This window comes from Corticium candelabrum, chromosome 16 (genome assembly GCF_963422355.1).
Source record: "Corticium candelabrum chromosome 16, ooCorCand1.1, whole genome shotgun sequence".
Classification (NCBI taxonomy): Eukaryota; Metazoa; Porifera; class Homoscleromorpha; order Homosclerophorida; family Plakinidae; genus Corticium; species Corticium candelabrum.
Genome location: NC_085100.1, coordinates 2,769,885 through 2,796,857, shown reverse-complemented (window position 1 = coordinate 2,796,857; position 26,973 = coordinate 2,769,885). Strand labels below are relative to the sequence as shown.

Sequence of the window (26,973 nt, the reverse complement as noted above, 5' to 3'; positions counted from 1 at the left end):
ATGGACAGACAGACAGACAGACAAACAAACTTTAGTTTCACATGTATTAGCTTTAAGTGAGGTTGTTTGTGTGTAAGTTAGTGTTAGAGGAATGTATCATGTCTTTGGATCAGAATTGTCTTTGTGTGATGCTTGGCTTTGATTGAACTTATCTATAGATTTGTCTGTCTATCCATCGTTTGTGTTTTTGTTGTTCTTATTGGTTTGTTTGTTTGTTGTTAGTGATTTTGTTTGTATGTGTATATATGTTATGTTTGAGTCGTCTTGTTTGTCTGTCTACTGCCTGTTTGTCAGTCTGTCTGTTTGTCTGTCCATCTGTCTGTCAAATTTTCATATATTTTTATACATCAAAGCTAATACAGGTGAAACTAAAGTAACAGCTAATGAACAACAAGTGTCACAACTACAATTACAATTACACAAATAACAATTAGCATTAAAAAGCTCCCCTACGGAGCCTACAAACCGAAATTTAGTTTACTGAATTGAAAGTTGAACAACATCTAAACTCTGGTCAGTATTCTGTCCATATGTTACCCTGATCATCTTTCTAGCCAACACCGAGGCATTGCAACGCTGAAGTTGTACTGACAAGCGTCTTCTCCAATGTGTTTTAAAATCTGAGGGATTGTTTCTTCCTTCTTCATCTCTATATAGTTTGGAAAGTTTATTGAGGAACGTTGATGCTTCTTCTCCCCACCCACCAAAGTGCTCGAAAACTAGTGGAATAAGGGTAGGAGTGTACCCTCCAGGCAACTGCTCTTGAGAATATTTGTTATGTTTGATGTCTTCTCTTCTTCTTGCTGCAGCTCCATCCGTAGTTGCTGCACTTCGCAGAATGTCCTGGCTCCAGGGGTGAGCAAGGGCCACATCAAGCTCGACATTTCCCCCACATGTTGAGTCAAACACAACAATGTCTGCTCTATTGTTGGATGTTGTATATCTATCTTTTGGTTCAATTTGATGCCGGCATTGTAGACTGCTCATGCATTCAGACCAGCACAAAACAACAGAATTGTGAGACCAAACTGAGCCTCCACCCATTTTGCATGTTAGTAAATGGTACCCTTCAACATCTAGTGACTTTCCACATTCACATTTAGTGGCCCAAGGTGGTAAAGACAAAGGTAGACCCAATCTGAGAGAAGCCGCCAAGACAAAATTGCCAGATGAAAGTGCAAACTTCTCTGAAGATGGAATGGAATCTAACCATGCTCCTGCTCCTTTACCTCTAATTGAACGCAATCGTGCTGCATCTCGGTTAGAACCAGTTTCAATCAACTGATCTGCTTTCGATTGTACAAGTTCTGTTGTTAGACGATGTTGCAACTTTTTTGTGTTAGGCAACAAATCCGACAACGTTGAAATATCTTTGAGATGGTGTTCTAAAGTTAGCCCAATATCACTCGCATGATTAGATGATGTCACTAAAGAGTTGACTTGATCTTGAAGAGCAGGAAAGCGATCAGGCAATAGCTTAAGAGAATGTGCCCAGCTGGCAACAAAAGCAAAGGGTGCCACTTCGTTTAGGGAAGTCATACCAAAACCTCCTAGTCTTACTGGCAATGTTGCTTGCTTCCACATATTTCCAGTGATGTCAACATTTCCTAGCAAACAAGAGAAGGTAGATTTTGTTTGCTTGTCGTGGATAGTAGCTGCCTGTGCCAGTGTTTCTGGACACGTTCCTCTTGCTAACTGATTTAGCCGTGTGGTATGACAGTATCTAAGAAGCAACATGGATGCTTGCACATTATCCAAGTCGACAAGCTGTCTACAAAGATCATTCCCTTTTTCTGCAATAGTGGAACATGCTCGTGCAACATATTCACGTTTCCCAATTGGTGTTCCTAGTATCACAATGCCTTCACTCGAAACAGGTATGGTATATTCAGAAGAGAAGGTGTCTTCTTTGTCGTATGAACAGTATATTTCACATTTTGTTTCCTGTATTTCCAATCCTATTTTGAAAAATTCAGGTTGAAGAGTGGAAAAAGCATCAAGGACATGTTTTGCTGGTCCAACTAAGAAAACACCATCAAGATAAGCTAGCACTCTTATTGCTTGGAAATTGCTTTGCAAATCAACCAGGGTTTGTTGTATGCCTAAAGAAAACAGAACTGGTCCTAGAGGATCTCCCTGATGGATGCCTTCTTGAGATGACTGTATGTATGTCTGTCTGTCTCTTTGTCTGTTTCTCTCTGTCTGTTCGTCTGTCCATCTGTTTCTCTGTCTGTCTGTCTGTCTGTTTCTGTCTGTGTGTCTGTCTGTCTGTCTGTCTGTCGTCTGTCTGTCTGTCTGTCTGTCTGTCTGTCTGTCTGTCTGTCTGTCTGTCTCTCTCTCTCTCCTGTTTGTCTGTCTGTCTGTCAATAATAGTATATTGTCTGTCTGTTTGTCTGTCTGTCTGTCTGTTAAACCTTCAAATATTTTTTTACATTAATGTCACACCTACAGCCGAATGCTGCTATCCTAACCTGATCAGGAGTAAGTCCCTTATCAGCAGACAACGACACAATATGTGCAAACAAAAATGGTGAAATAATTTATTATTACTATTGCTATTTCAATGCAGTCGTTCTATTGTGTTGAATTCATATCACATTAGTGCATCTCCTGCTGCATGCTCTTATAACTACGTTTACCACTAATGGCTTGATTTAGTCTAGTAACTAAAGTGGAATGGTAGAGCAAGATATAGGGTGGGAGCTTTTAAAATATGGAACACACAACAACAACAGCGGCAAGATAGAAATATCACAACCATTGCTTCTCTGGGGCAGTGGAAGCTCCTTTAGACTGGGAGGATGAGAATTTCGGAACAGACTGCCGCCATTTTGATTAACTGGATATGTTTGGTTTGTCATTGATTAGTCTTGACAGAAGTAGCCAGAGCAGCATGCACACAAATGATTATTTATGACAACGTGTATCAAGCGAGTCAACTGCAACACCATCCAAAATTATCATTTCTACGTGATCTTGTCTGGTGATCCAAAGTCCCATTACATAGCATCCAGATTGGGGGGATATGGTGGGACAATGCCCCAATCTCGATATTGGAGGGGTATACGCCCCTCCTTCCCCCCGGTTCCTCTGCCCCTGCTCGTGCTGTTACCATGGCATCAATGGTGTGATTATATGAACAATGGTATGATTTTTGATGTGAGGGGAGATGAGTTGACTTCCTCCAATGTTTTTGGGATGAGAAGTGCTTGTAAACGTAGGTGACAGCGTTGTTATTGTGAAGCAAGGTCTGTGTTTGCTTTGTTCTTGCAAGGATTTCACTTCAGTTCATGCTAGTGACCCTTCGAAGTACCAACATTGTAATAAACATTGACTTAAAAATCATGGTGCACTAACGTGATACATGCATGTGCTTCACACGTGCATAGGGAATTTCAGTAACATCAGTTGGTGGGTTTTATACATGCAGCTTAATATGACCAAGTTATTTATCTTCCAAATGGATCTAGACATGGAGACCTGCCAAGATCATTTCTGTCTTGGTAACTACTGTTACTGTCTCAGACACTAATTAATTGAAACTACATCTAACAGTGACTTCAAATCATGATATTTTTAAGATGGTTTCTCTCCACTTTCATTACCCACCTACTACACTTACATTTCCCTACAGTTATAGAATTCAACTAGCTGAGTTGTGTTGTCTGTCTTCCTAATTTGAACCTTGCTTAATTAAAATTATAGTGCATTTTTGTTACAAGATTGTACACATTCATTGTAACAATAGTTTCCTTGATACTACAGTAGTCCAACAACTAGTAGAAAGCACAAATTTTGTACAAGGTCTCACCCAGTTAGATGGCAAAGGTGGGAGAGTTTCTTTATGCTTAGGATCTAGACAGCTAGAGACAACTGAACTGCTCACGTAAAAATCATGAACTCACAACAATTTCTTATTGCTTACAACTACTTTTTGTGAATAAACGAAAAGATGAATAGCATGACACCTAGAACCATCTATGGGACTACGTTTCTTACCTGAAGAGTTTCTCCTCAGTCGGAAAGCTGCAATCAAGCGGATAGCAGATGGCTGTAGCTAGAAATAAAGCGGAAACGAAACGTGACGTACTCGACATGCAAAAACAAATTTGTTGAATGTAGAGATTTGCGTAATTACCAGTGAGAGCCTCGCCCCAGACGCGGTGTGGATTGCAGCCCCGGATGCGCTGCCATCACCACTATGTCTGGTATGGTACCGCCTTTCTGGGCGGGAGTAAGTATGTAATCAAATTTCTTCAGCGCGTGTGATACTAATGTTATTAGCTAGGAACTGAGCTTTCGATTGGACTTTGACGTTGTTCTAGCCTCTGTACTTGTCGATATTGCGATTTTAGGTCGCTGTCAAGCGTTAGTAAGAGATTGCAGCTACTCTAGAGAGTGGTGAAATGGAAGATCAGAAATGGCACTTGCAGTATGGCGCGCCATTTGTGCCGTAATTCGCTATTTCTACTTAAGTAGAAATAATTCTACTTAAGTGAAATTCAATTCTACTTAAGTGGAATTCATTTCCACTTAAGTGGAATTCATTTCTACTGAAGTAGAATTCATTTCCACTTAAGTAGAATTCATTTCTACTTAAGTAGTAATCAGTTGACTTCAGTAAAAATGATTCTACTTAAGTAGAATTCAGTGGTCTATTTTCACTAAAGTAGAATTCATTTCCACTTAAGTGGAATTCAATTCAACTGAAGTGGAAATAACAAATTTCACTTAAGTAGAAATGGATTTCTACTTCAGTAGAAGTGCTGATTTCTACTTCAGTAGAAATGAATTCCACTTAAGTGAAAATGAATTCCACTTAAGTAGAATTGAATTTCACTTAAGTAGAATTATTTCTACTTAAGTATTACGGCACAAATGCCGTGCCGTACACCATACCAGACATAGTGGTGATGGCAGCGCATCCGGGGCTGCAATCCACACTGCGTCTGGGCGAGGCTAGGCGGACGGCCGGTGCACGGTTTGCTTCGTTCTAACTGACGCCAAGAGTTGCTTGTCTCTACGTTTCGCTTAGCATACGTTAACGTAAGTCCTACATTCAAAAATCCGCGTCTAGACTTCTGTAGTGTAAAGTTAGACAGTACACGCGGAGCTCTACAGACCCGGATGATGACATAACAAGAGTCCTGGCCAAAAACGCACGTTACATAGCCTTAGCGGCAAAAAAGTGCATGGGAACACCCACTATTTCTGAGAATACGATGACACACTGTCAAACATCTAATACGACAGGCCTAGGCTTCGTCCATTTCTATCTAGATGTTTGTACGCAGGCGCAAGAACCAGGGAGAGCCAATGGGGCAACGCAGAGCCGTATACACGGCTCTGGGGCAACGTAGTTTTTAACCCCGTCTTCATGCCGCGCGGAGACAAGAGACTGCAATGGGGCAATGGGGCATTAAATTTTCCTGCCTCACTCGCGTTACATGTACTCCCAAAAGTTTAGTGTCTAGGTTTCCCTCCAAACAACTCTTGCGCCTATGATATGTCAAGTGCCATACTATAGCATAATGTAGCAAACATGCAAGTACAGTATACTCTAGATATAAGGACAGACAATCGCAAAAACAATTAAATCTAGACAATACAACTGCAAGTACCAATCAAATACAACTGTCACTTGACCAGACTGCCCTCAGACAGTTGGCCGAGGGTCAATGAAATCTGCAATCTCACGTTGGCCTTCTACATCTCGAAGTGTTGCACAGAACTTCCCGAAGGCGTCGTCTCCTTTCTTTATCAGAATGTCTCTCAACAATTCTGTTGCGATATCCTGCTCACTCTGTTTGCTGCCAGACAAACTGCTGAACTCGTTGTGATCAATTAACTTGTTGCTGTAGAGCTTAGGAAGGATCTTTTTGGGAGACAAAGCTCTAGTAATGCTATCGAAGTGAGGTCTTACTCTCTGCTCCCAAAGAGACTCGGTCTGTTGTGATAGTACACGGTGTACAGTTACTGTACCAGCTAGTCCTGGTGTTGTCGCGTCTGCAACAACAACGTGTGGTTGCATGATTTGTAATGATTCGTGTGTTTTCTGCTCTACAACTTTGTGGCGGAGATTCTCTTGCTTTTGAAAAAAGGTTGTCGTAAATTTTTTCATTTCTTCGATGTTTTGGTTCATTTCAGTTTCCACTTCAATTAATTTATTGTTCTCCTCTTTCGCGGACGCCAATTCTTCAGTCAGCCGTTGTACCTCAAGCCCACGTTTGTCTAGATCTGCCTGTGCCTTGTCACCTCGTGCTTTCTCTTTCTTCACCAATACCTTGAGGTCGCTGATTTCCGTTGCTTGTTGCTGAATTTGCTTTCTTGCAATTATTAGCTGAGACTGCAGGCTCGCACATTCATTTCTTGCTTTCTTAATTGCATGGCGAGCTTCGTTCCTCAGACGAGCAATTTCATCTTCTTTTTTCTTCAGCAAGGCATCTTGTTGAGAAATCTTCGTTTCAAGCTGTTCGACTTTCGAACGGTACTGGGTCACTAATTTGTCTTTAGTCGCAGATCTCCTCTGCAACACTGACATCATATGTTGGAGGTCATCGTCATACGTCTTCAGTTCTGCTTCTGTTGTCAAGATGTCGTCTGTAACATTGCAGTCTTTTTCGTTGTGTTCGGTTACAACCGAGGCTCCATCAGCTTGATGTCGAAATGACTCAGCTACGCTTGTAGTGTCAATTGTCAAGTCGCTTGTGCTTGCCGCGAGTTCTATTGTTGTTTGTGGCCGGCTGACCCCAGCGATCGATCTACTCACAGACCTTCCTTTGCCTAACGTTAGCAATGCAGAATGCTTAGGTCTTGTTCTCGAAGACTGTAAAGGATTAACAAATTCCATCTTTAGAGCTAGAGATGTTGAGATGAGAGGTATTCAAAACTGAAACGGAAATCAAGTACTCAAAACATCACTATAGCTAAATGCTGTCATTGTTTTCTTGCTCCATGCAGAGAAGCAGTGGGATATAGGTTGTAAGAGCTCTAGAACGCCTCTAGACCAGCTAGACGGCTAGGGCGACTACCGTCTAAATACACGCAAGACAACACATTAAGCATGCATGCCTGCATATATGTATATTATATATATTACAAACACTCACATTTCCGACAGGTTGCAAGCTGCACAAGCCTATCTAGACAAAGCAAACGCAGTTCACTTACCGTATAGCAGCCGTTTCCGTCCCTTTTATAGTAAAAGCAACTGCTGCTCTCACAGAGAAACTGAAATGGACGTACGTTGTGGGGACTGCCCACCCAAACTGGTTTGCCGCAATCTAGAGAGCTGCAACCTTGTACAAATAGCGGGAACGTCACACACTTGGAAGAAACGTGCACAATTCGTCAGTCAAGTTATTGAAACTCTTGAAGGCGTGGTCAAGATGTGTTATCCGGACAATTTTTGTTTGTGGGTGGGGTCGTGGCTCTACTGTCCATACACGCAGTTCATTAGCTGGAAGAAACCAGAAATCCTGATCAGAAAGAATTATTGAAATTACTTTTTTCGGACAGAAGTCTCATATGCATCCGGTCTAGCGAGACTTGTCCATTATCTAGCTACTAGGGCTTTGTGGGGTAGGTAACGTCATACGAATTTGCCCAGCTTCACGTGCCAGAAGGAAGATTGCGAGACAAACATGTATTCATTATAGCAGCTTGGAGTAATGCAAGTGAAGTAAAAAATTATTGGTTCAGAAGGGCCATGGCACCTTTTTGGGTTTACTACCCCAACTCACTATCTACGTAGTGTAAACGAGCCCCAGGCTACTTCGAATACTGATACTCTCATCGCTCCGACAACTTGAATTTTTGGCGAACACACTGCACCAAATCTATGTTCATTCACCCTATATGGGGATACATGCATGTACAACCATTCCTTGCTTGCAGTGCACAGGCGCAGGCAGGCAGGCAGATAGGTACGGATGCACGGACGCAAGCGCGCGCGCGCGCGCGCGCACACACACACACACACACACACACACACACACACACACACACACACACACACACTGCTTTTTTTCGCTACTCAATAATGAGTTCATGACTTCCATTCAGCAGTTGTTTACAATTTGTCTTTGATGAGCACATTCATGTGCAAAATGTCCAAATCTGAAACAACATACTCGATGACAGATATTACAAACATTCTTTGTACCAGTAGTCAAATTTTGTGGTGTATAGTTGTGCCGCATTAGTCTCTTTTCTTCAATTTTGTCAATTCTACCTTCCTCGTAATGATCTAAACCTAATATCATATTTTTCTTCCACATTAAACGGTCACATGCTATCATTTCCCAATTTTGTGATCAATATCAACATTCTGTAGATTGTGTCCTAGAGTGTCTTTGAACTTCAACTTCTGACCACCAGCTTTTTCTTGGTGCATGTAACAACGGACCTTATAGAACTTGCTTTGGTAAACGTCTCTCATCTATTCTTGCGACATGACCTACCCACTTTAGTTGTTGAGTCAACATGTAGTCAGTTCCTGTCATTTCAGCTCTTTGCAGAACTTCTATGTTTGTCACTCTTCCCGACCAATAAAGTTTCATTATTCGACGCAGACAGCGAAAAACACACACACACACACACACACACACACACACACACACACACACACACACACACACACACGCGCACGCACGCACGCACGCACGCATGCACACACGTGACACAAGCGCGCGCATGCAGGTTGGAAAATATCTGCAAGGACAGACACAGTTCAAGTCATAAGATCACTAAATTCAGTGTCACTATTTGCATATTCAAGTATTTCTACCTAAGAGACTGCTTATTAAATTTCAAACAAGTCAGTTTGCCACCACCACAGAACTAAGTCTGTAGTACACTCTCCAGCCACAAATCTTTGTTCCCAGATATCAACAAACGAGCCATCAACCTAACTGACAGTTTCCTATCCCGGCCAATTGATTATGACCTCAACCAAGTTGAAACATTTACCATAGCAACGACAGTAATACAACAAACGCTTTCAACGTTCACACATCAAAGCTTTGCTAAATGCATCAGGCAACCCTAAACCAAAGTTGGTGTAGAAACCAAAAAACTCACTGTTTGATACACTGGCATTACTGCACTACTGAGCGACTAACTTCTGATAGAAAATAACGCAAAAATCATGCACACAAGTCAATGCAGCGGCAGCACTTCACAATGGCTTACTACGTCCCTTTTACTTCCCATAGAATTTCTTGTTGATAAGAAAGATCAGCAGGTTCACGTTTATCTTAGCCTTGCCAAACATCTTCATGACGGTGACTCCCTCGTATTGCAACTGAAGTAGATCCTACACACAAACGTAACACGAGTTAGTTTCATGCTCATACTGGCAGTAGCAACTCAAGTGGGCACCGTTCGGGTATATTCTGAACAGATAGATTACATAGGTAAATGACATTTTTTCGCAAATTTACAGGCTGCAGGTCATGTAAAATGATGCCATGCTTCAATGCAGGACCGACGGAGCACTCCTGATGTTGGGTGACCAAGCTCTGCCCACAGTAAAGGTAAAATATCTAATTTATTTAATCACTTGAACCAACATTTCCGGAAGTTCTTGCCAGAAGCTGGTTTGCTGAAGTCCTGTTTTCAAAGTTGGGTAAGTCATGGCCCACCTAGACCACCTAGCCCACCCTGCTCCTACGGGCCCTATAATGTGATGTGGGCAAAAGCAATAAAATGACAACTACAAGTTGTCACACTATCTACTGCATGTGCTGGTTTGTAGGAACAGCACAGCAACAACAAAAACACAACACGTATTTGATTTTTTATTCCTAAGGCTATCAACTTGATTTATTGGTTCACAGGCCCGACCAACCTACTAGTAGAATCTTATCGCCAACAAAAAATAAAAATTACGTCATTAATTAAGTCACGTGGCTTAGGTAACCTATGCATCTCTCAAGCACATGGCTTCTTCCTTGTTTGCTTGGCCAAGTGTCACTATCAAAAAAAGTGAGAAGATTTAAGTGCCACACAAGATAGTCAAGTGTGAATAGGAAGCTTCATTTGGTGACTTGCTGCACAACATTTACTCTATGTCTACAGCTGCTACGACTAGTGTCAAAGGCAGTAAAGGTCTGTTACGTCCTAAAGTTTGTGCACGGTGCATGTGTCACATAGAATTTACATGAACAGCTGTTTTTGTTTTTCTACAAGCCGACCAAACGACCCTAAAACAGACTACAGTGGGCCCGTGAAACAACAAATCAAACTGACGTGGCCTAACAATGTCCATCAAATATATAATCAAAAACTGCTGATTCTGATCAAAGTTGACTGATTTGTTATTTAGTAATTTTACAAACTTGTCAGAGTGTAAGTACAAAAATTAAAAGAACATTTCGGCCACATGCGCTAGTACGTTGCGCCCCGCATACACACTTTAGATTGTTGGTTACCAACAATCAAATTGAAAGATTTGATGCATTTGCAGAACGAGATATGCTTAAATATGCTTTAAACTAATTGAATGATAAATTCTATAAGATGCGTCTGTAACTTGTTTGATCGGGACTCCAACTTCTGGAATACCTACCTTAGATCGCAATTTGCGAAGTGTGCTCTTTGGTTCAGTAGCTGAAACACTCATGCGCAACTTACTCATACTTATCAGGCGGGCAACGCTTTTATATCGTGATGCTGAAGAGGGTTTTCTCGCCATCACGTGTAACATCACGTGACATCAACAGCATGTCCGTGATTCCATGGAAGAGCGGTGGACGCTGAAACAGATCCGGACTGCGGATGTCGATACTGCTCGCCTCCTTATCCTTTAGTAGTGTTCATGTGCGATAGACCACGCATAAACAGCTGTTTTACCACACACCTAAGGGGGCCCTGTCGTAAAAACTGGACTCAACTGTAACTTTGCGTTGCAGTTCTGGTCACTTCCATCAGTCATGATCAGCGCATGCATCCATTGCTTTTTTGCCGCAATGTATGTTAGCGTGCGTCTCTGAAATGTTGCGTTACCACAAATCTCCAAAATGTCTCTTTAATGATAAATGTGTTGTACTACAGTCTACTAGTCTAGACTGTCTCTGCAACACATCTATCACTAACTACAATTAAGACCCCGCTTGTGTACATGGTACGATACCTGAAATACGAGTTCTACTTTCTCCATTGAGACTCCCAAGAATTTGGCTGAAACGTCAAACACCCCGACATCAGTTGCAGTGATTTCAAATGACACGTTCTTCAACCTACAGAGAAAGACCCAATGAGCAATACAAAACAACATTCACACCTACATACATCAACCGACAAAGTTACAATCGATACTAGTGCAACATAAGTTGATCAGATTGCCAGCAGTACTCAAAGTGTTTGCAAAAATCTAAATGAATTTAGTTGTACGTTGCCACAATTTCATTGCTTACTGGTGTGGTGGCAGTCCTTCTATGTCTTGTATCACTCCCTTGTCGTAAAGCTTCTGTCCGCTGTAACGAATCGACTTCCTAACAGCTTGCTGAGCATCGGAATGCTGTTTTGAAAATAATCGCCCACTTGCTTTCCTACACACAACACATCCAGACTTCAGGTAACAAATCATGTGACACACATAGCTGCTCAAGACATCTGTCTACTGGTGTGTGTGTGTGTGTGTGTGTGTGTGTGTGTGTGTGTGTGTGTGTGTGTGTGTGTGTGTGTGTGTGTGTGTGTGTGTGTGTGTGAACATAGATAGGGTTTAGTTTTAGAAACATGTTCTGACCCTTTCGCTTTCGCAAGGTTGGCAAGACACATCTTGATATACTGCTGATAGTAGTTGATTTGATCCTCAAAGAACTTCGCTTTCCCATTCAAATGACCAATTGTTTGATAAAGTCGTGCCAGTTCCCGCTTACGTTGCTGTCTGTAACGATGCTGATTACGAATATCCTACATGAACAGACATACCTGGTACATCACTATGGCAACAAACAACAACACGTACTTTAAATCATGACAACACAGTCATATGTATTAACTCTGACTGTAGATATCTACTATGATATGCTGCAAATTATTCACACAGCCGTGCTCAATTATCATAAACTACATACAAATACTCACCCTTGCAATTGCATTGACGATCTCTTGATAGTTATTTTCACTTGATACAAGGCCGTCGCCTTCTAATAGCCGTAAATTCCTTTGAATCTTTCTCTTCATTCCTTCTAATGGTAATCTAACATGACAAACAAACAATGGACACTGCAATAAATCTAGTAACTAAGCCATGTACCCTAGAACATCTCACAACTATTTCTACAACAATCTATTTGTGATGTATCCTAAAGCCATGACGCTGCTGAAGACTGTCACCCATGCACTCACGCACGCACACAAGCACACATGCACACACACACACACGTGCACACACACACATACACACACACACACACACACACACACACACACACACACACACATCTAGATACCTACCTAACTACAAAACACTAGCATTGAACTTACTGGGCATCTCCATGTACTGAATGCGATCTCTTCAAATCTGAATCTCTATGTTTAGCCTCATCCTGTCGCAAAGATCGTTTTTTGATTCGCTGCTGGTGTTCATCCTCCTATTAAACAGCAGCACACCATTACAGAACAACGACGAAACTCTGTCATTTAACACAAATAGTTCAAACAAGAACTTCAAGGATGTAACCAGATTACTTTGTGTGATGCATTTAGGTATTGTTTATTAGCACAACATATCTGTTGTGTTGACCAACCTGCTCTTCGGTAGCTGGTGTGTAAAGTATTGTGTTGAGATTGTCTCCCGTCTGAGTCCGTAATACATCGACAACGAGTCTCTTGGTACGCACAAACAGAGCCTTCATGTCAGTGTCGTCGTCTTCAAACCGTTCAAACTTGCTCGTCAGCGTTAGCGACATTTCCGTCTTCCCTTGTTCTTCCAATTTCGCTTGATTGACTCTAATCTGCTCCTCTGTCAAAGGCCGACCTCCTGCAGGAGGTTCTGCATACACAGGGTCCACTAAAATATAGTACATGTATGTGGTTACACAGACGAACACCAACATTTCAAATTCCAACTATACAGCAAGTGATACTCAGTTTCTACACTCAGTGACTGTCCAAATGTTGTACCTCCAAGTAATGTTTGAGCATCCGGAACGGGTCCCAGATCTCGAAGGACGTCATGAATGGGATCATCTTGTTCAGCAGCAACCGCTGTCTCGTGTTCTAGTAACAGCTACATAGAAATTTAAATTAAATTAAATAAATGCGACCATTGAAACACGCTTGCCAATTGCAGTGAAACAGAAGTACTAAAATGATCACTGTAACCTGTGTAGTAGACTATTGTTGTCATAGCTACCCGCTTGTTGTGTTTGCCACTACATTGTCACTTTCTTTGTGTGTGCCTTTTGTTTGTCTGTCTGTCTGGCTGTTTTCCTCCCGTCTATCTGTCTGTCTGTCCGTCCTTCTGTCTGTTTGTCTGTCCTTCCATCTGTCTGCCTGTCTGCCTACCTGCCTCTTTGTCTGTCTGTCTGCCTGCCTCTCTGTCTGTCTGTCTGTCTGTCTGTCTGCCTGCCTGCCTCTCTGTCTGCCTGCCTGTCTTGTTTTACCTGACCACGTGTCCACTAGCATGCTTGTCCGTCTGCCTTGGTATTTATTAGTTTACTGTATACCGAAAAGATCCGATAAGCTCAGAAACAGTTAATCAAAGTAACATGTTACAGTAGAGACATCATGCCATACCGAATGAGTTGAAATCATTTCTTTAACCGAGATGTAGATGGTTGGCTTTGTGAGTGTCACCACATCCGTATACTCATCAATACTGAAATGGATTTCAGCATCTTCCACTGTCGATGCTCGCAAGAAGAATGACCTAAACATTGTGATCAAACATTCATCATGGCAAACTATTTCAAAACTACCAACAATCACAAACGATTTCCACATCAAATTACAAGTGTGTTTTGCAAACATACTAACTTAAATTTGACGAATGCTTCCTGGATGTATGGATTGATAGCTACTAGTGCTGCATTCTCGCCTTCAAACTAAATGACAATTTGGCTGTTGCTCATAAGCAATTAATTCAAGGCTAAGTTACCGTACCAATTTGTTAGCAGCCGCATACTGTAGAACTTTTGCAATAGAGCCAAGGTTTCGCCGCTAAAGACAACAACTATAAGTTGCAGAAAGCATGTACAATCAAATGGACAGACAGACAAACTTTATTTTCACATGTATTAGCTTTAATGTACAAAATATTTGAAGATTTAACAGACAGACAGACAGACAGACAAATATACTACCATTGACAGACAGACAGACAAACAGACAGACAGACAGACAGACAGACAGACAGGAGGCAGGCAAGCAGAAACAGACAGACAAAGAGACAGAAACAGACAGACAGAGAGACAGAAACAGACAGACAGAGAGAGACAGAAACAGACAGACACAGAGACAGACGGACAGACAGAGAGACAGACACACGGACAGACAGAGAGACAAACAAACAGACAGATGGACAGACAGATGGACAGACAAACAGACACACTGACAAACAGGCAGTAGACAGACAAACAAGATGACTCAAACATAAATATATATCCACATACAAACAAAATCACCAACAAACAAACAAACAAACCAATAAGAACAACAAAACACAAACGATGGATAGACAGACAAATCTGTACATAAGTTCAATCAAAGCCAAGCATCACACAAAGACAATTCTGATCCAAAGACATGCTACATTCCTCTAACACTAACTTACACACAAACAACCTCACTTAATGTCACACCTACAGCTGAATGCTGCTATCCTAACCTGATCAGGAGTAAGTCCCTTATCAGCAGACAATGACACAATATCAAAAGCATCAGGAGCTACAATGGCTGGATTCATATACCGATAGTAGATAAGGTTTCCTACAACCTACAAAACGTTTATTGAGAAGAAAGTTCAAACATACATATACAACAGAGATATATACCTTGAGAATTTCATCTTCTGAGGCATCAGGAAATTTCTCAGCTAAAGCCAGTCGAAGTTGCATTGCAACGTATCTCATGCCATACCTGTTACACAGACGGCAGTGAACACAACCACATATGCATAACACTAAACAAACAAGATAAACAATAACAGAAAACTAAAAATTCAAGTGATGATTTAAATCATGCAAATTGTGCGACCAAAATACCATCGCACGAATTGAATTCGCACTGTGCATAGCATGCACATGCTGCATGATGTGTATTGCTATGATCCCAGACTGTCTCAATCGCTCAATATTACATGTAAGGCATTTTCTCCCCACACCAATAAATGAGTTTGAACAGACAGCAATCGTCTATGTATAATAAAGGCTTTCTTTCTTGTTGTAGTTGTTGTTAAGACAGTTATTGATTGGTCAATATAAAACGGTTACTAGTATATATGAGTAGATGTTCGAGCTGTCTTGATATCACACAAATTAAATCCACATAGCATTTTTGAAGCACTTGTTTGGGGAAAATTCACACAATAGTAGGATTGCACGAATTTCTGGTTTTACAGTAATCAACGTACAAAGAAGATGAAAGGTTAAATTAATGGAGATACAACAAAAACTAATTCGGAATCTACAAACAACTGACTGTCTGTCTGTCTGTTTGTCCATGTGTCTGTCTGTCTGTCTGTCTGTCTGTCTGTAAGTATGTGTGTCTGTCTGTCTGTCTGTCTGTCTGTATGTATGTATGTATGTATGTATGTACATATGTGTGTATGAGACAATCTCAAGCTACTTTCCCCTAAAACAATGCAGCGCACACTGTCTTTGTCAGGTACAACATCAGACACAAATGTCAATTGACAAGTTGATTGACCATACTAACTCATACGTCCATGCGTTTCTATAAGACGTCTGACTTACGGTATTTTGCTGACAGATTGCAGAATAGAATTTAGAAACTTAGTAACCACTCTCTTTAATGCCTGTATTGTGTCTGCCATCCTTTCTTTGACCTCAATGTGGGACAGAGCTTGGTCGTTCGATACTTCGTATGGAAGTTTTGATGGCTGACCGGTCTCTTGTTCCATCTGATTAATCCATGCTTTGTAAACATCAACTGGACTTGTGTGGATGACAAGTGAACGATCTCCAATGATGTCACTGACAAGCGGTTCTAGTAAATCTCGCAGTTGGCTTTGACCGCGTGCTCCTCTAACAAACACACAACAATGCTTACAGTATGTATACAACAGGCAATCCAGACTAGAAGGTGCACAACACTAGAAAGTGACTGGCTACACAATCAGCTTGATCTGACAACAAATTGTTTGCAAATGTGTGTGTGTGTGTGTGTGTGTGTGTGTGTGTGTGTGTGTGTGTGTGTGTGTGTGTGTGTGTGTGTGTGTTGCTTCAATCAATGCAAAATGTCTGGTATGCAAAAACAAACTGACAAAAAGACTTGCTAACCTGTTGAAGTGTACGACCATCTTTATCACAGTCGGATTGCCCGTAATGATTTCTTTCAACTCGTCTACTTTGCTTGCCACCTCTTCCTTCAGAGCCGTCTCAAACAACTTCAGCATCAGATATTCTTCTCGTTGATTACTGGCATAGTTAAACACTGTCAGAATAACATTCTCCATAAACTTTGTCGTCTTGCTCTGTGGCATCTCAAATATCAGTTTAGCAAAGTAATTCGGGTTTGTTTGCAGAAGATAGAACAGATGCTGATACGCCTGAAAAAGAAAGTAAGTGTTAATTAAACACTAACAAACACTTAAAAATTGCCAAACTCTTTACCTCCAATCTTTGCCTACTTTCCTTATCCAGGGTTTTTAATCCCTTCGGGTGGGTAATCTGAGACACATCGTCTCGTCTCCTCCTCTTTAACCGTCTTCCATGGTTCACTACATCTTGCAGCTCGAGTCGATTTCTCACCAAGAGTCCTATTTTGATGTCCATGACATTCAAGTCAGACTCCAGCTGTTGATTGCCACGTATCTCAGTCACCACTTGAGCCTTTAGTTTTTGCAACTCTTGACAAAACAAAAGAAAAACTTACTGCGCAATTTTCCGGGTTTGTAAATTTTTACAGACAAACAAAAATTACTTTTGGGTTTGTGTGTTACTTTAATGTTATTATACACAGCGAGTAATCAGATCATGCAAACAGCAAGTTCCACACGTTTTCTCTTATTTTAAAATTAACTATAGATGCTAAAGTCTTGCAGAAATATTCAATTAATTGACCTTGTTATATACTCACCGAGTTCCTCTGAGAAATCAATATCACTTTGTTCGAGAAGATGCAAAAAGCGCCGAACTGTTTCTACCGGTGGCTTGTCTGCACCCACTGTGAACAGCAAACAAGTTGCAAAGCGAATGATGTAAACCAGTTAGCGCTCTAACTCAGTTTCTTGTATAGCTGCCTTCCTCGATAGCCTCGAAACCAAGACTGGATCTTCACAACAGCTGCAACCTGTTCGAATAGAGCATTTGTATGTCTGAAAGTAAACGAAATCGAAGGCATCTCACATTGTCATTCATGTATTTGAGACGTCGTTGATATTGACGTCTGGCCAACCACCCTCTTACATATGATTGAATCTAAAACAGACACTACGATAACAAACAAAGCAACAATGTGATAATGTTGATACAAACATGATACAGCTCAACACTCTGCACACTAACAGTTTGTAACATTACAAACAAATCTTCACTACACACTGACTATTATCATCATGTCAGTTGGTCTTACCTTGATAATAGCAGCAAGGTTATCATGCATGTACTCTTTCCTGGCCTTGAACTTTTTTCGTTGTTTCTGTCCCTTCCAGTGTGCCTGGAGCTTGACAACACTCGCCTCTTGACCTCTCATGTAACGAAGCCGATCCTTAAATCGTCGCCGCAGAAGAACACCTCGTACGCGTGCCTGCAACTGAACAATTAGAGGCTCTTTCGACTTCAACAATGTCTCACGATCGAAATCGGCGGTAGCCATAGACACAATAGACTGAATTTCACTGTGTGATAAATCGGTTGTCGTTCCATCGTATCCTTCGGGCCTACTCCACGATGATTCTCCGGTTGTCGGATTGTGGTAGAACGAATGGCCTTCGGATGTTTGATATTCGCTCCAACTGGACGCCGAAACAACGCTGTCTACCTTCTCATCCTTTGCAGCTTTCAGTCGTTCTTGATACAAGTCGGCACATTCCTCGGTGATGTTTTTCACTTTCAGTGATTTGGAGCCAAGTGCAGCAAGTGTGGCTGCAGCGTCACCAGCATCTATAGCCGCGTTAACTGTAGCAACAGAAGTAGCAACTGCAAGCACACCAAACAAAAACAGATATCTAATGGTCAGCAACAAAAAACCAAAATTTGAAAATTTGGGTTATACATTGAAATGTGACGTCTGCGTGACTGTTTGCTCTGTTCACGCCGTCTTGAATTTCATGTTGATCAAGAGCAGCATCTTTGTCATCAAATATCTAGGTAAAATGTGAAATTCCTCAACTGCGTGCCACAACTGCCGACTACTTCAACACATGATCAAAACACGGTTACACTAGTGGTAACAACGAGCACTCAAACAACCTTGTGGAACACTAATTAAGTGCCCCATCCTAGTTATTACCAAAAGATATCAACTGCAAGCTCGTAAAGAGCTCAGTTATACAATAATCATATCATCACCTCTCTCTTGTTCGTTTTTGCTGCTGCAAGAACAGCCAAGTAATGTACTGCCTGTTTGTCTTGAACATCAGTCAGTCGTGCTCCCGGCAACTTGAGTGCAGTCAGAAGAGCAACCGAGTCATTCTTATCAATAGTTACATTGACAAATGCAACAGCAGCCGCCACTATCGAATCAACCATTAGAGATAAAACAGTGCACTCACTGAGCAAGATGGTATTATTACGCTCTCGATCCTCTTGAGCTAGAACGTTGAAAACAAGAAGAGCCGACTGTATTTCTTCATGAGTAAGAGCAACTTGCTGTTCAGCAGTCTATGATGGTACACACACATCGATTACGATTTTGCCACTTTGTTGCTAACTATGCAACTGTCACATAAATAACATGCTGGCTTTTGCATTGCTATCTTGTTTGTACCTATTACTTTGAATATTTTCAGTACAATAGTCAACAGATCTTACCGCCGATTTCTCAGCTTTCCGTGCCACTAATCCATCCATATAATAGTTGGCGTTAAGTTCTTCCACTTGAGCCAATGATGCATTAGGATTCAAAAAGGCGTCCATCAAAGCATCCAAGTCTTGGCAATCTATTGCTTCATTGATAGCATCGATAGCAACCTCAACTGTAACAGTACACAGATATTGAAACGGATGCACAATTTATCACATGACTTCAAGTTGTCTACGCTACACTTGCAATAGTTCTTATCAAAATGCTTTATACACCAAGTTGTCTAAACTACGCTTGCTTTAGTTCTGATCAAAATGCTCTATACATAAATCCAAACAGTCAAACAGATAGATGAGTACGTGGACAGACAGACAAATTGACAAATAGATAAGACAGACATATGGACAGACACAAGGACGAACAGACAGACAGACAGACAGACAGACAGACAGACAGACAGACAGACACAAGGACGGACAGACAGATAGACGAACAGACAGACAGACAGGCAGACAGACAGTACTTATGTATTTGTGTAATCTATTGTTGTAGTTGTGACACTTATTGTTCATTAGCTGTTACTTTAGTTTCCCATGTATTAGCTTTGATGTATAAAAATACATGAAAATTTGACAGACAGACAAACGGACAGACAGACAGATAGACAAATACACAGGCAGACAAACGGACAGACAGATGGACGAACATAAGGATGAATGGACAAACACAGAGAGAGAGACACACAGACAGACAGACAGACAGAAAGAGAACAAATGAAATCGGCCAAGCATACAAACAAACTGATGTGCTAAAACTATAGAAACAAAAATATTGTACTACTGGGTCTTACATCTTCGTTTTGCAACCTCCTGCTTCACCGTCTCATTGACACCTGACAACGCTTCCTGGATTTCTGCTTTCGTCAGTATATGGTCATAGACATCTCCATTCTCACCCTCCACCTAAACATTAGACAAAACTAATAAAACACTCTAACAGACAAATAGTACATACAACTTTACCTGTGATGCTGCCTTCAACGTTTCGGCTTTCTCTTCTTTAGCCGCTTTAGCTGCTGTTAAAAGCTCTTGATATCGTTCACTGTTTGAAGCTTCAATACCCAGCAACCCAGCAGCAGGATTGTTCAGAGCAAGCAGAGTCTCAGAAGCTACACCCTTGACTATAGCCTCATTGATGGCCAGAATAGCAGCGTGAACTGCTGCCTCATCAACACTGAGTTCGTTGGCTAATAGCCCACCTATTTTGCCAAACGCAGGCATTTGAATGCCATACTTTTCGAGCTCGCGTTGCATGGCGCTTATTTCTTCTTCTGTAAACTCGGCAATGCCGTGGAGATCCTGAATTTGAGGAGCCTTACCCAGCTTATACAAATAGATGCTGAAACAGAAACATAATAGGCCTAAACATTAGTTGATGTTGAAATAAATATTAGAAATTTTGCTCTTCCTATATAACAGTGTTCTCGCCAGTACGGTCAGTACTGTCAAAATGATGTTGGCAGAGGGAAGGAACGTTTGGAGTGGGGAAAACAGCATTTATTGACGGTTGGGACAGAATTGGAAAGCCGTAGCAAACATAGTGTGGGATCACGCATCTAAAAATATTAGTGGTCTTGATGGTCCCAAAGTTGCTACAGAACAATACATATTCTCATGTCATCTGGTAATGGTCTCGTTGTTGGTGTTTGAGGTGAATTCCTGTTGACCTTTCACACAAGAAGTGCTAATGAGTGACTGTGACTGCAGCAGGTGTTCTACTAATTACTGTTTATCTTCAATCTCATGTTTTGTACTGTACACCTTTGCTCTTTTAGGTCAGCTCATAATTCCGGTTTTAAGTCAACTTGTCATTGTAATAATCTACTGTATTATCTGTCTCTCTGTCTGTTATGTTGCATTTGATTCTAATACAACTAGAGAACAGATAAAATAATTTTATGATGTCATCTATATATATATATATATATATATATATATATATATATATATATATAAAAGGAGAGGTGTCTGTCTGTCTGTCTGTGTGTCCGTCTGTTGGAGCGTTTCTCAAAAACAGCGAGTCAGCTCTAAGCCAAATTTGGCTCACGCACGCCAAATTCATTCGGGTCGAAAGTGAGATTGTGGTCGTCTTCCTGACTTCTCCCACGACGACGCGATTTCCCGCCGATTGCACTTGCTTCCGCTCGCATGCGAATATCTCTGGAACGGCGCATCGTATCTCCACCGAATTTAGACTGCCCATTCCTGACGTTGAACGGTAGGCGCCGATCGTGTTGTTTATTGCGGGCGACGCTGGGAAACGGAAGATATTTTGCTGATATCCGAGTCTTGAAAAAATACGCCCACAGTCATTTGCCAGTCTACGACCATCAAAGAGCTGCCGTGTTTAATGCACCTGTTACCCAAAACGCCAGCAACATCTTCGAAGAGACGACGTTCAACGGGACTGTCGAAACAAGCGCGAAGAGCAAGATTCGAATTCATTCAGCACATCCAGGACCTATCTTATAATTACGTTATCAAGACGTCACAGATGTCAACGCACTTAGCCATTGTCTAATTTGAACTAAACGTACTGACAAAACATTACAGTCTACTGCGCCAAAACATTACAGTCTACTAGCTGCGCAATATCCGGGAGTACTATACAATTGCAAGTGTATACGCGGCATTTTTCGTTGTTTTTACAATGCCTCCGAAGAGACGGAAGAAAGTTGTTTCATCCGCAGCTGCAGCCAGTAAAAATGAAGACGTTTAGAAGAAGACGAAGTAGCGAGACGGCAATGTTTGGATGGAGACAGAGACAGAGCCAGTATATGCCCTGACCCCACGTGGTTTGGCTCGGGTTGCGCTGACAAGGGCATAAGTTAGTGTAATTGGTTTGTGCTGTGATTGGAACTGTTTTTGCACAGAGATGATAACCAACACTATACAGCAGAGAGTTTGGAAATCTACAAAGATCTCTCTATACAAACTGTACGTGACCTGGCTACACCCCCTCTACCTCTCCAACCACCAAATGCATTTTTAGATACTTTCTGCTATAATCTCTACCTATAAAGGCAACCTATCTCTCTGTTTGTCTGTCTGTCCTGTCTGTCTGTCATTAATAGCAAACAGTGTCTGCAAATCAATAATTTGTGTGATTAAACTATTACCCGGGCGAAGCCGGGCATTGGAGCTCGTTATCAAATATGTCAACATCAAACATTTGATGACGTCATTATATTTAATGACATCATATCGACGGTTGGCAAAAAATCCTGGCTAGAACACTGTATAATATGAGTGCACTGTGCATCATTCATGAAATATAAGATAATGTCAACCACGGTTGTTATTTACTTACTTCTAGGGGTCATCCATAATTATCAGCATTTAACTCAAGTGTACAAAGCATATGTTAGAAGAGGAAGTAATCTCTGTTGTATGGTCTAAAGGTGACAATGAAATGTCAGTTGCAGTGTGGAAAATAACGGTAGGACATCAAATGTGTTGTTTGTCCGACCAAATACTGCACAGTGTTGGGACGTGTTTGGACAAAACATCCACCTGTACGCTTAAATGATAGTGTAAACCTTGTCTCTTAGCACATGATGACCTTTCCAATGGTTTAACTGTTTATTTCATGAACTTAGGTGCCTCCTAGCATGCTTTATCCAGAGAAAACGTCAGCTGCCTTTAACGCCATTTCTCTCTTGGAAGTTGCTAATCAAAAATTACATGCAAATGGCTGCAGTAGGGCACCATACAAGTATGTCCTACCTAGGCTCAGTCTGTCCGAGCCAAAATAATTCAAAGCTATGCGTTCTTGGCATTTTTTGGTGAGAGCTGTTTGGATTAGTGAGGTTTGACTGTATTTCGTATTTGCTCTACTACAGCACAGACAAAAAGCACCACAGGAAAAGGAAAAATGTTACCACACCACACCCACTATAAAATCACATGACTCCATATATAGTCCCTTGTAACAGCACATTGACCACTTTGCAGCCAAAACCTTCTAAGAAATTCTCACAGCAAAACCACAAAAATTATCATCTGCTTTCATTGCAGCTGGAGTAATTTTAAACAAAGTCCCATTTACAGCAGATTCAAAGAACAACCTCAAATCACATCATTTCAAGCTGGACTTGTGGTTACAATCAAATACAAATAGTCATAGTGGGAAAGTAAGGTATCTGATCACTGTTGATCTTTGTTCATAAATTATCACCAATGATTGCATGCCATTTCCAATTAGTCAATAAGTTAATAGAAATCATTTTTCTACTCATGGTACTAAACAATTCCCACTAAAACACTAAACGAAGACCCTTTTAAATACTATTGGTTGAAGCCACATACCCAAAGACCTGGTATGCAAAAGAATCAACCATAACATCATGTGACACATGCACACACACACACACACACTCACACACACACACACACACACACACACACACACACACTCACACACAAACAAACAAAAACACACTCACACACAAAACAAACAAAACACACACACACACACACAAAACAAACAAAACACACACACACACACACACACACACACACACACACACACACACAAAAATGGCAAATGACAAATGGATAAAGGAGCTGCCGTTAAACGGTAATGACCCCAGCCAGATGGCTGGGTTCCTGTGCACTAAGTAGGAGCTATGGGCCACACACAAACACACACACACGCACGCACGCACGCACGCACGCACGCACACACACACACACACACACACACACACACACACTAATAAGTGACAAGAAAAACCAATGTTTATCAAACTCTCACTAGTGTCCTAGTCAACAAGTATCTCTATTCAAATTAACTTAACATGACTTTGTCTTAATAGTTTGGTTGGATCGTTAGCTAGAGTTGATGCCACAACTTCTCTTACAGTACAACACCTACAATACCCTTGCTACCACAGCTCAATCACCTTCATGCATTGTGAAACCAAATGATGTAACCATCCTATTTTACTGCAAATATCCCTCACAAAGTTTACATCACTATAACCCTGTCTCAGTCGACAAACTAACTCAGTCATCCCTTCGACCACTCAATTTGCCGCTCTCACGTACCCCAACACTCTGACTGCATGCATTACCTAGAGCCCAACGACGTGCCCAGAAATCCTACATGACAACTAGCATCCAACAAAGGAAAGCCCTACAATAAGCCCAATGTCGTAATATTCTTACTCGACAAACCACACCCTTACACACCCATCTTACGACTCTGCACTACACATACCTCAACGCATGGATGCAGTAGACACACTTTGGCATGTTCTTCCTATCGTAAATGTCCGTCGTCGTCGGAAAGAATATCTGCGGCATACCGACGGATGTCATAGCCGTCACCCAGTAGTTGATATTGTCCGTGTGCTTGAAGTGCAGGCCCTTCTTCTCGAATCGTGCGCCGTCCAGGTCGTAGACTCTCTTCAGCGGAACGCGCTCGGGCGCGAAGAAATTCGCCAGACGCGCCAGAATGACGCCGGTGCGAAGAGCCTCCTCCATTTCGGTCGTCGCGGGAAGTTCGTCTTTCAAACATGCTTCCATCCACCTAAACGCAGAGATTCCAGGCCAGAAGACACACCCACACGTTGTGGACAACTTACTGTTTCGCCTCTTCTAGCCGGCAGAGATACTCATACGCTATCTGCTCTTTCCTTTTCATGTCCATCTCGGCGCCTGAAGCACGCCCGGTGCCTGGTATCTCTAGCACAGATACAGAAGCACATCTTAAACGTCGACCGTCGGTCGTGGACGCCATGGACCAGAACATGCGTGCGCAGTAGGGATTACTCGCGAGTAACACTGCGCACTGTGTTGTTCTCACCTCCAACAAACCCCGAATCATCCGCCATGGCTCGATTTGCGAGGCAAGCGAACGCCGAGGTGTGGAAATTCGATGGACGTCCGACGAGCAAGAAAAGCAGCTCTCAACGACTCAAACAATCTCCGACAGTCGTGTGCCACCCAATAACGGCACGTATTTCCTGCAATTGAGCAGAAATCTCGCAGAACGTAGAAGAACGGTAAGGTGATAACCTCGGCAAATGACGTCACAGGATATAGCACGTTAGGTCCCTCCTACCAAGCAAACTCAATAACTCGATTTTTGGACAACGGACGCAACGGACTTAGAACTGACTGAACGAGTGGGGTTTCCTGGTTCTTGGTTCGTCTGTGTAAATATGCAAGCCACGTCAGTGCATGTTCCGGGGCGGTTGTTCGCACCGAATGAAGCAAGTTCCGGAGTTCCAATTAGGTCTATTACACGAGCGTTTGCTGGAGGCGTTAACCAGAACTGACAGAACAAAACGGACGAAGTCGGGAGAATGAGGTGGGCTGGAGAAACCGCTCATTGCAAGTCACGTGTCGTTTACACAGACTACAGTACGCACGTGACTATACACGGACTACATGTGAAGTAAATATTTATGAATCTGGTGCATAGTTACAAACATAGAAACATAGGTACAGACATACCGACAGACAGACCGGAAGTCAATTCAACCCGTTTAGAGTGAGCTTCTCGCGAAGCAGTCCACCACTTATTGTGGTGTCCTTTACGCTCGTAGCTTAATTATTTAAATATCTAATTCTTTTATTATTATTTATTTACAAATTTTAAATAGTTTAGTTTTGTGACGTAATTCAATTATATCAAGACAGACATTTTACTCCATTATTATGTCACATTGTGTGGCATTACGTAACTTTCTTCCCTCCATGACGGGCAAATAAGACCCTCACTCCGCCCTCGATTCCCCGTATTGTCAATCCTCGACGTCCCGCCAACCCACCTGTGCACATGATAATTATTGTAAAGGTGTTTGTCCGTGTGTCTGTCTGTTTGTGCGTTTCTCTGTAATTACCATTGAACGGTCTAACCTAAAGCTCGCAATATGAATTCGGATATAGTCGAAAAATCTTACTTTTATTCATGTCACTGGTAATTAAAATTAACTAGTTGTACGGCATCCGTAGGCGCCTCACATTCGTGAGTAACACGTCCAACGGAGTTTTCAGACCGTCTACCAAAACGCTAGTCTACACTAGGCCTCCCTTTGCTTTCGGTGGTCCGACCGCGCGAGGATAGCAACGGGAGAGAACATCACGTGATACAGTCCCGTTGCTATCCTCGCGCGGTCGGACCACCAAAAGCAAAGGAAGACCTAGTGTCGAGGCTACTGAAACGCCGAGTCCTAACTAGACAATACGTATTTGTTAAAACTCTAGCTGTCATGGAAGTAAACATGCAAACTACCTAGTAGTTCAGAGTACGTCAGCTCGATATCGGACCACGCCCCTTTCTGTTGTGCGACCCGGATTAGAAGCCTCGCTACGCTCGGCAATTAATTAAACGACACGCTCCATGTTCCGTACGCGTTACACACCGTCCGAGGTCAAGAATGGGATTTTTTGATATTTGGTGGAGATCCGATGCGCCGTTGTAGAGAAATTCGAGCGAGAGGGGAGACGGGTTCGATCAACAGGAAATCGCATCGTCCTGGAAGACAACGACTTCACTGTCTCCCTTGATCGGTTCAGCGTGCGCGAGCAAAATTCCGTGGAGCTGCGACCCGCTGTTTGGAGATACGCTTGTACACACAGGCACACACACACACACACACTCACACGCACACACACACACACTCACACGCACACACACGCACACACACACACCACACACACACACACACACACACACACACACACACACACACACACACACACACACACACCAGTCTCATTTATCTATACAGGTAGATTAGTTCGGTTG

The 26,973-nt window shown here is 42.0% G+C and overlaps 3 protein-coding genes across 4 annotated transcripts; all 3 read right to left on the bottom strand.

Annotated features, from left to right (window-relative positions):
- Nucleotides 1–299: 299 nt before the first annotated feature.
- On the bottom strand, nt 300–1,737 carry LOC134192505 (uncharacterized). Its single transcript, XM_062661242.1, has 2 exons — nt 1,542–1,737; nt 300–1,307 (listed from the first exon to the last, which is right to left on the bottom strand). Exons 1-2 carry the CDS (start codon nt 1,735–1,737, stop codon nt 478–480), a joined length of 1,026 nt encoding a protein of 341 aa, XP_062517226.1. The 3' UTR covers nt 300–477.
- Nucleotides 1,738–5,410: 3,673 nt separating this feature from the next.
- Nucleotides 5,411–8,829, bottom strand: LOC134192149 (uncharacterized). Its single transcript, XM_062660844.1, has 2 exons — nt 7,171–8,829; nt 5,411–6,889 (listed from the first exon to the last, which is right to left on the bottom strand). Exon 2 carries the CDS (start codon nt 6,848–6,850, stop codon nt 5,657–5,659), a length of 1,194 nt encoding a protein of 397 aa, XP_062516828.1. The 5' UTR covers nt 6,851–6,889; nt 7,171–8,829; the 3' UTR covers nt 5,411–5,656.
- Nucleotides 8,830–8,987: 158 nt separating this feature from the next.
- Nucleotides 8,988–25,588, bottom strand: LOC134192147 (ras GTPase-activating-like protein IQGAP2). 2 transcript variants are annotated; one of them, XM_062660843.1, is made up of 29 exons: nt 25,024–25,588; nt 24,803–24,902; nt 24,436–24,747; nt 20,178–20,553; nt 20,006–20,117; nt 19,164–19,327; nt 18,926–19,013; nt 18,702–18,865; nt 18,406–18,496; nt 17,764–18,329; nt 17,538–17,609; nt 17,412–17,481; nt 17,269–17,355; nt 16,803–17,038; nt 16,470–16,738; nt 15,924–16,214; nt 15,003–15,087; nt 14,837–14,944; nt 14,113–14,169; nt 13,987–14,054; nt 13,747–13,879; nt 13,132–13,237; nt 12,756–13,018; nt 12,493–12,599; nt 12,091–12,205; nt 11,750–11,916; nt 11,418–11,552; nt 11,135–11,240; nt 8,988–9,316 (listed from the first exon to the last, which is right to left on the bottom strand). In XM_062660843.1, exons 1-29 carry the CDS (start codon nt 25,049–25,051, stop codon nt 9,203–9,205), a joined length of 4,590 nt encoding a protein of 1,529 aa, XP_062516827.1. In that variant the 5' UTR covers nt 25,052–25,588; the 3' UTR covers nt 8,988–9,202. The 2 variants fall into 2 exon arrangements, with proteins under 2 accessions (XP_062516827.1, XP_062516826.1); XM_062660842.1 differs by lacking the exon at nt 25,024–25,588 and having other exon boundaries at nt 24,803–24,978.
- Nucleotides 25,589–26,973: the final 1,385 nt, after the last annotated feature.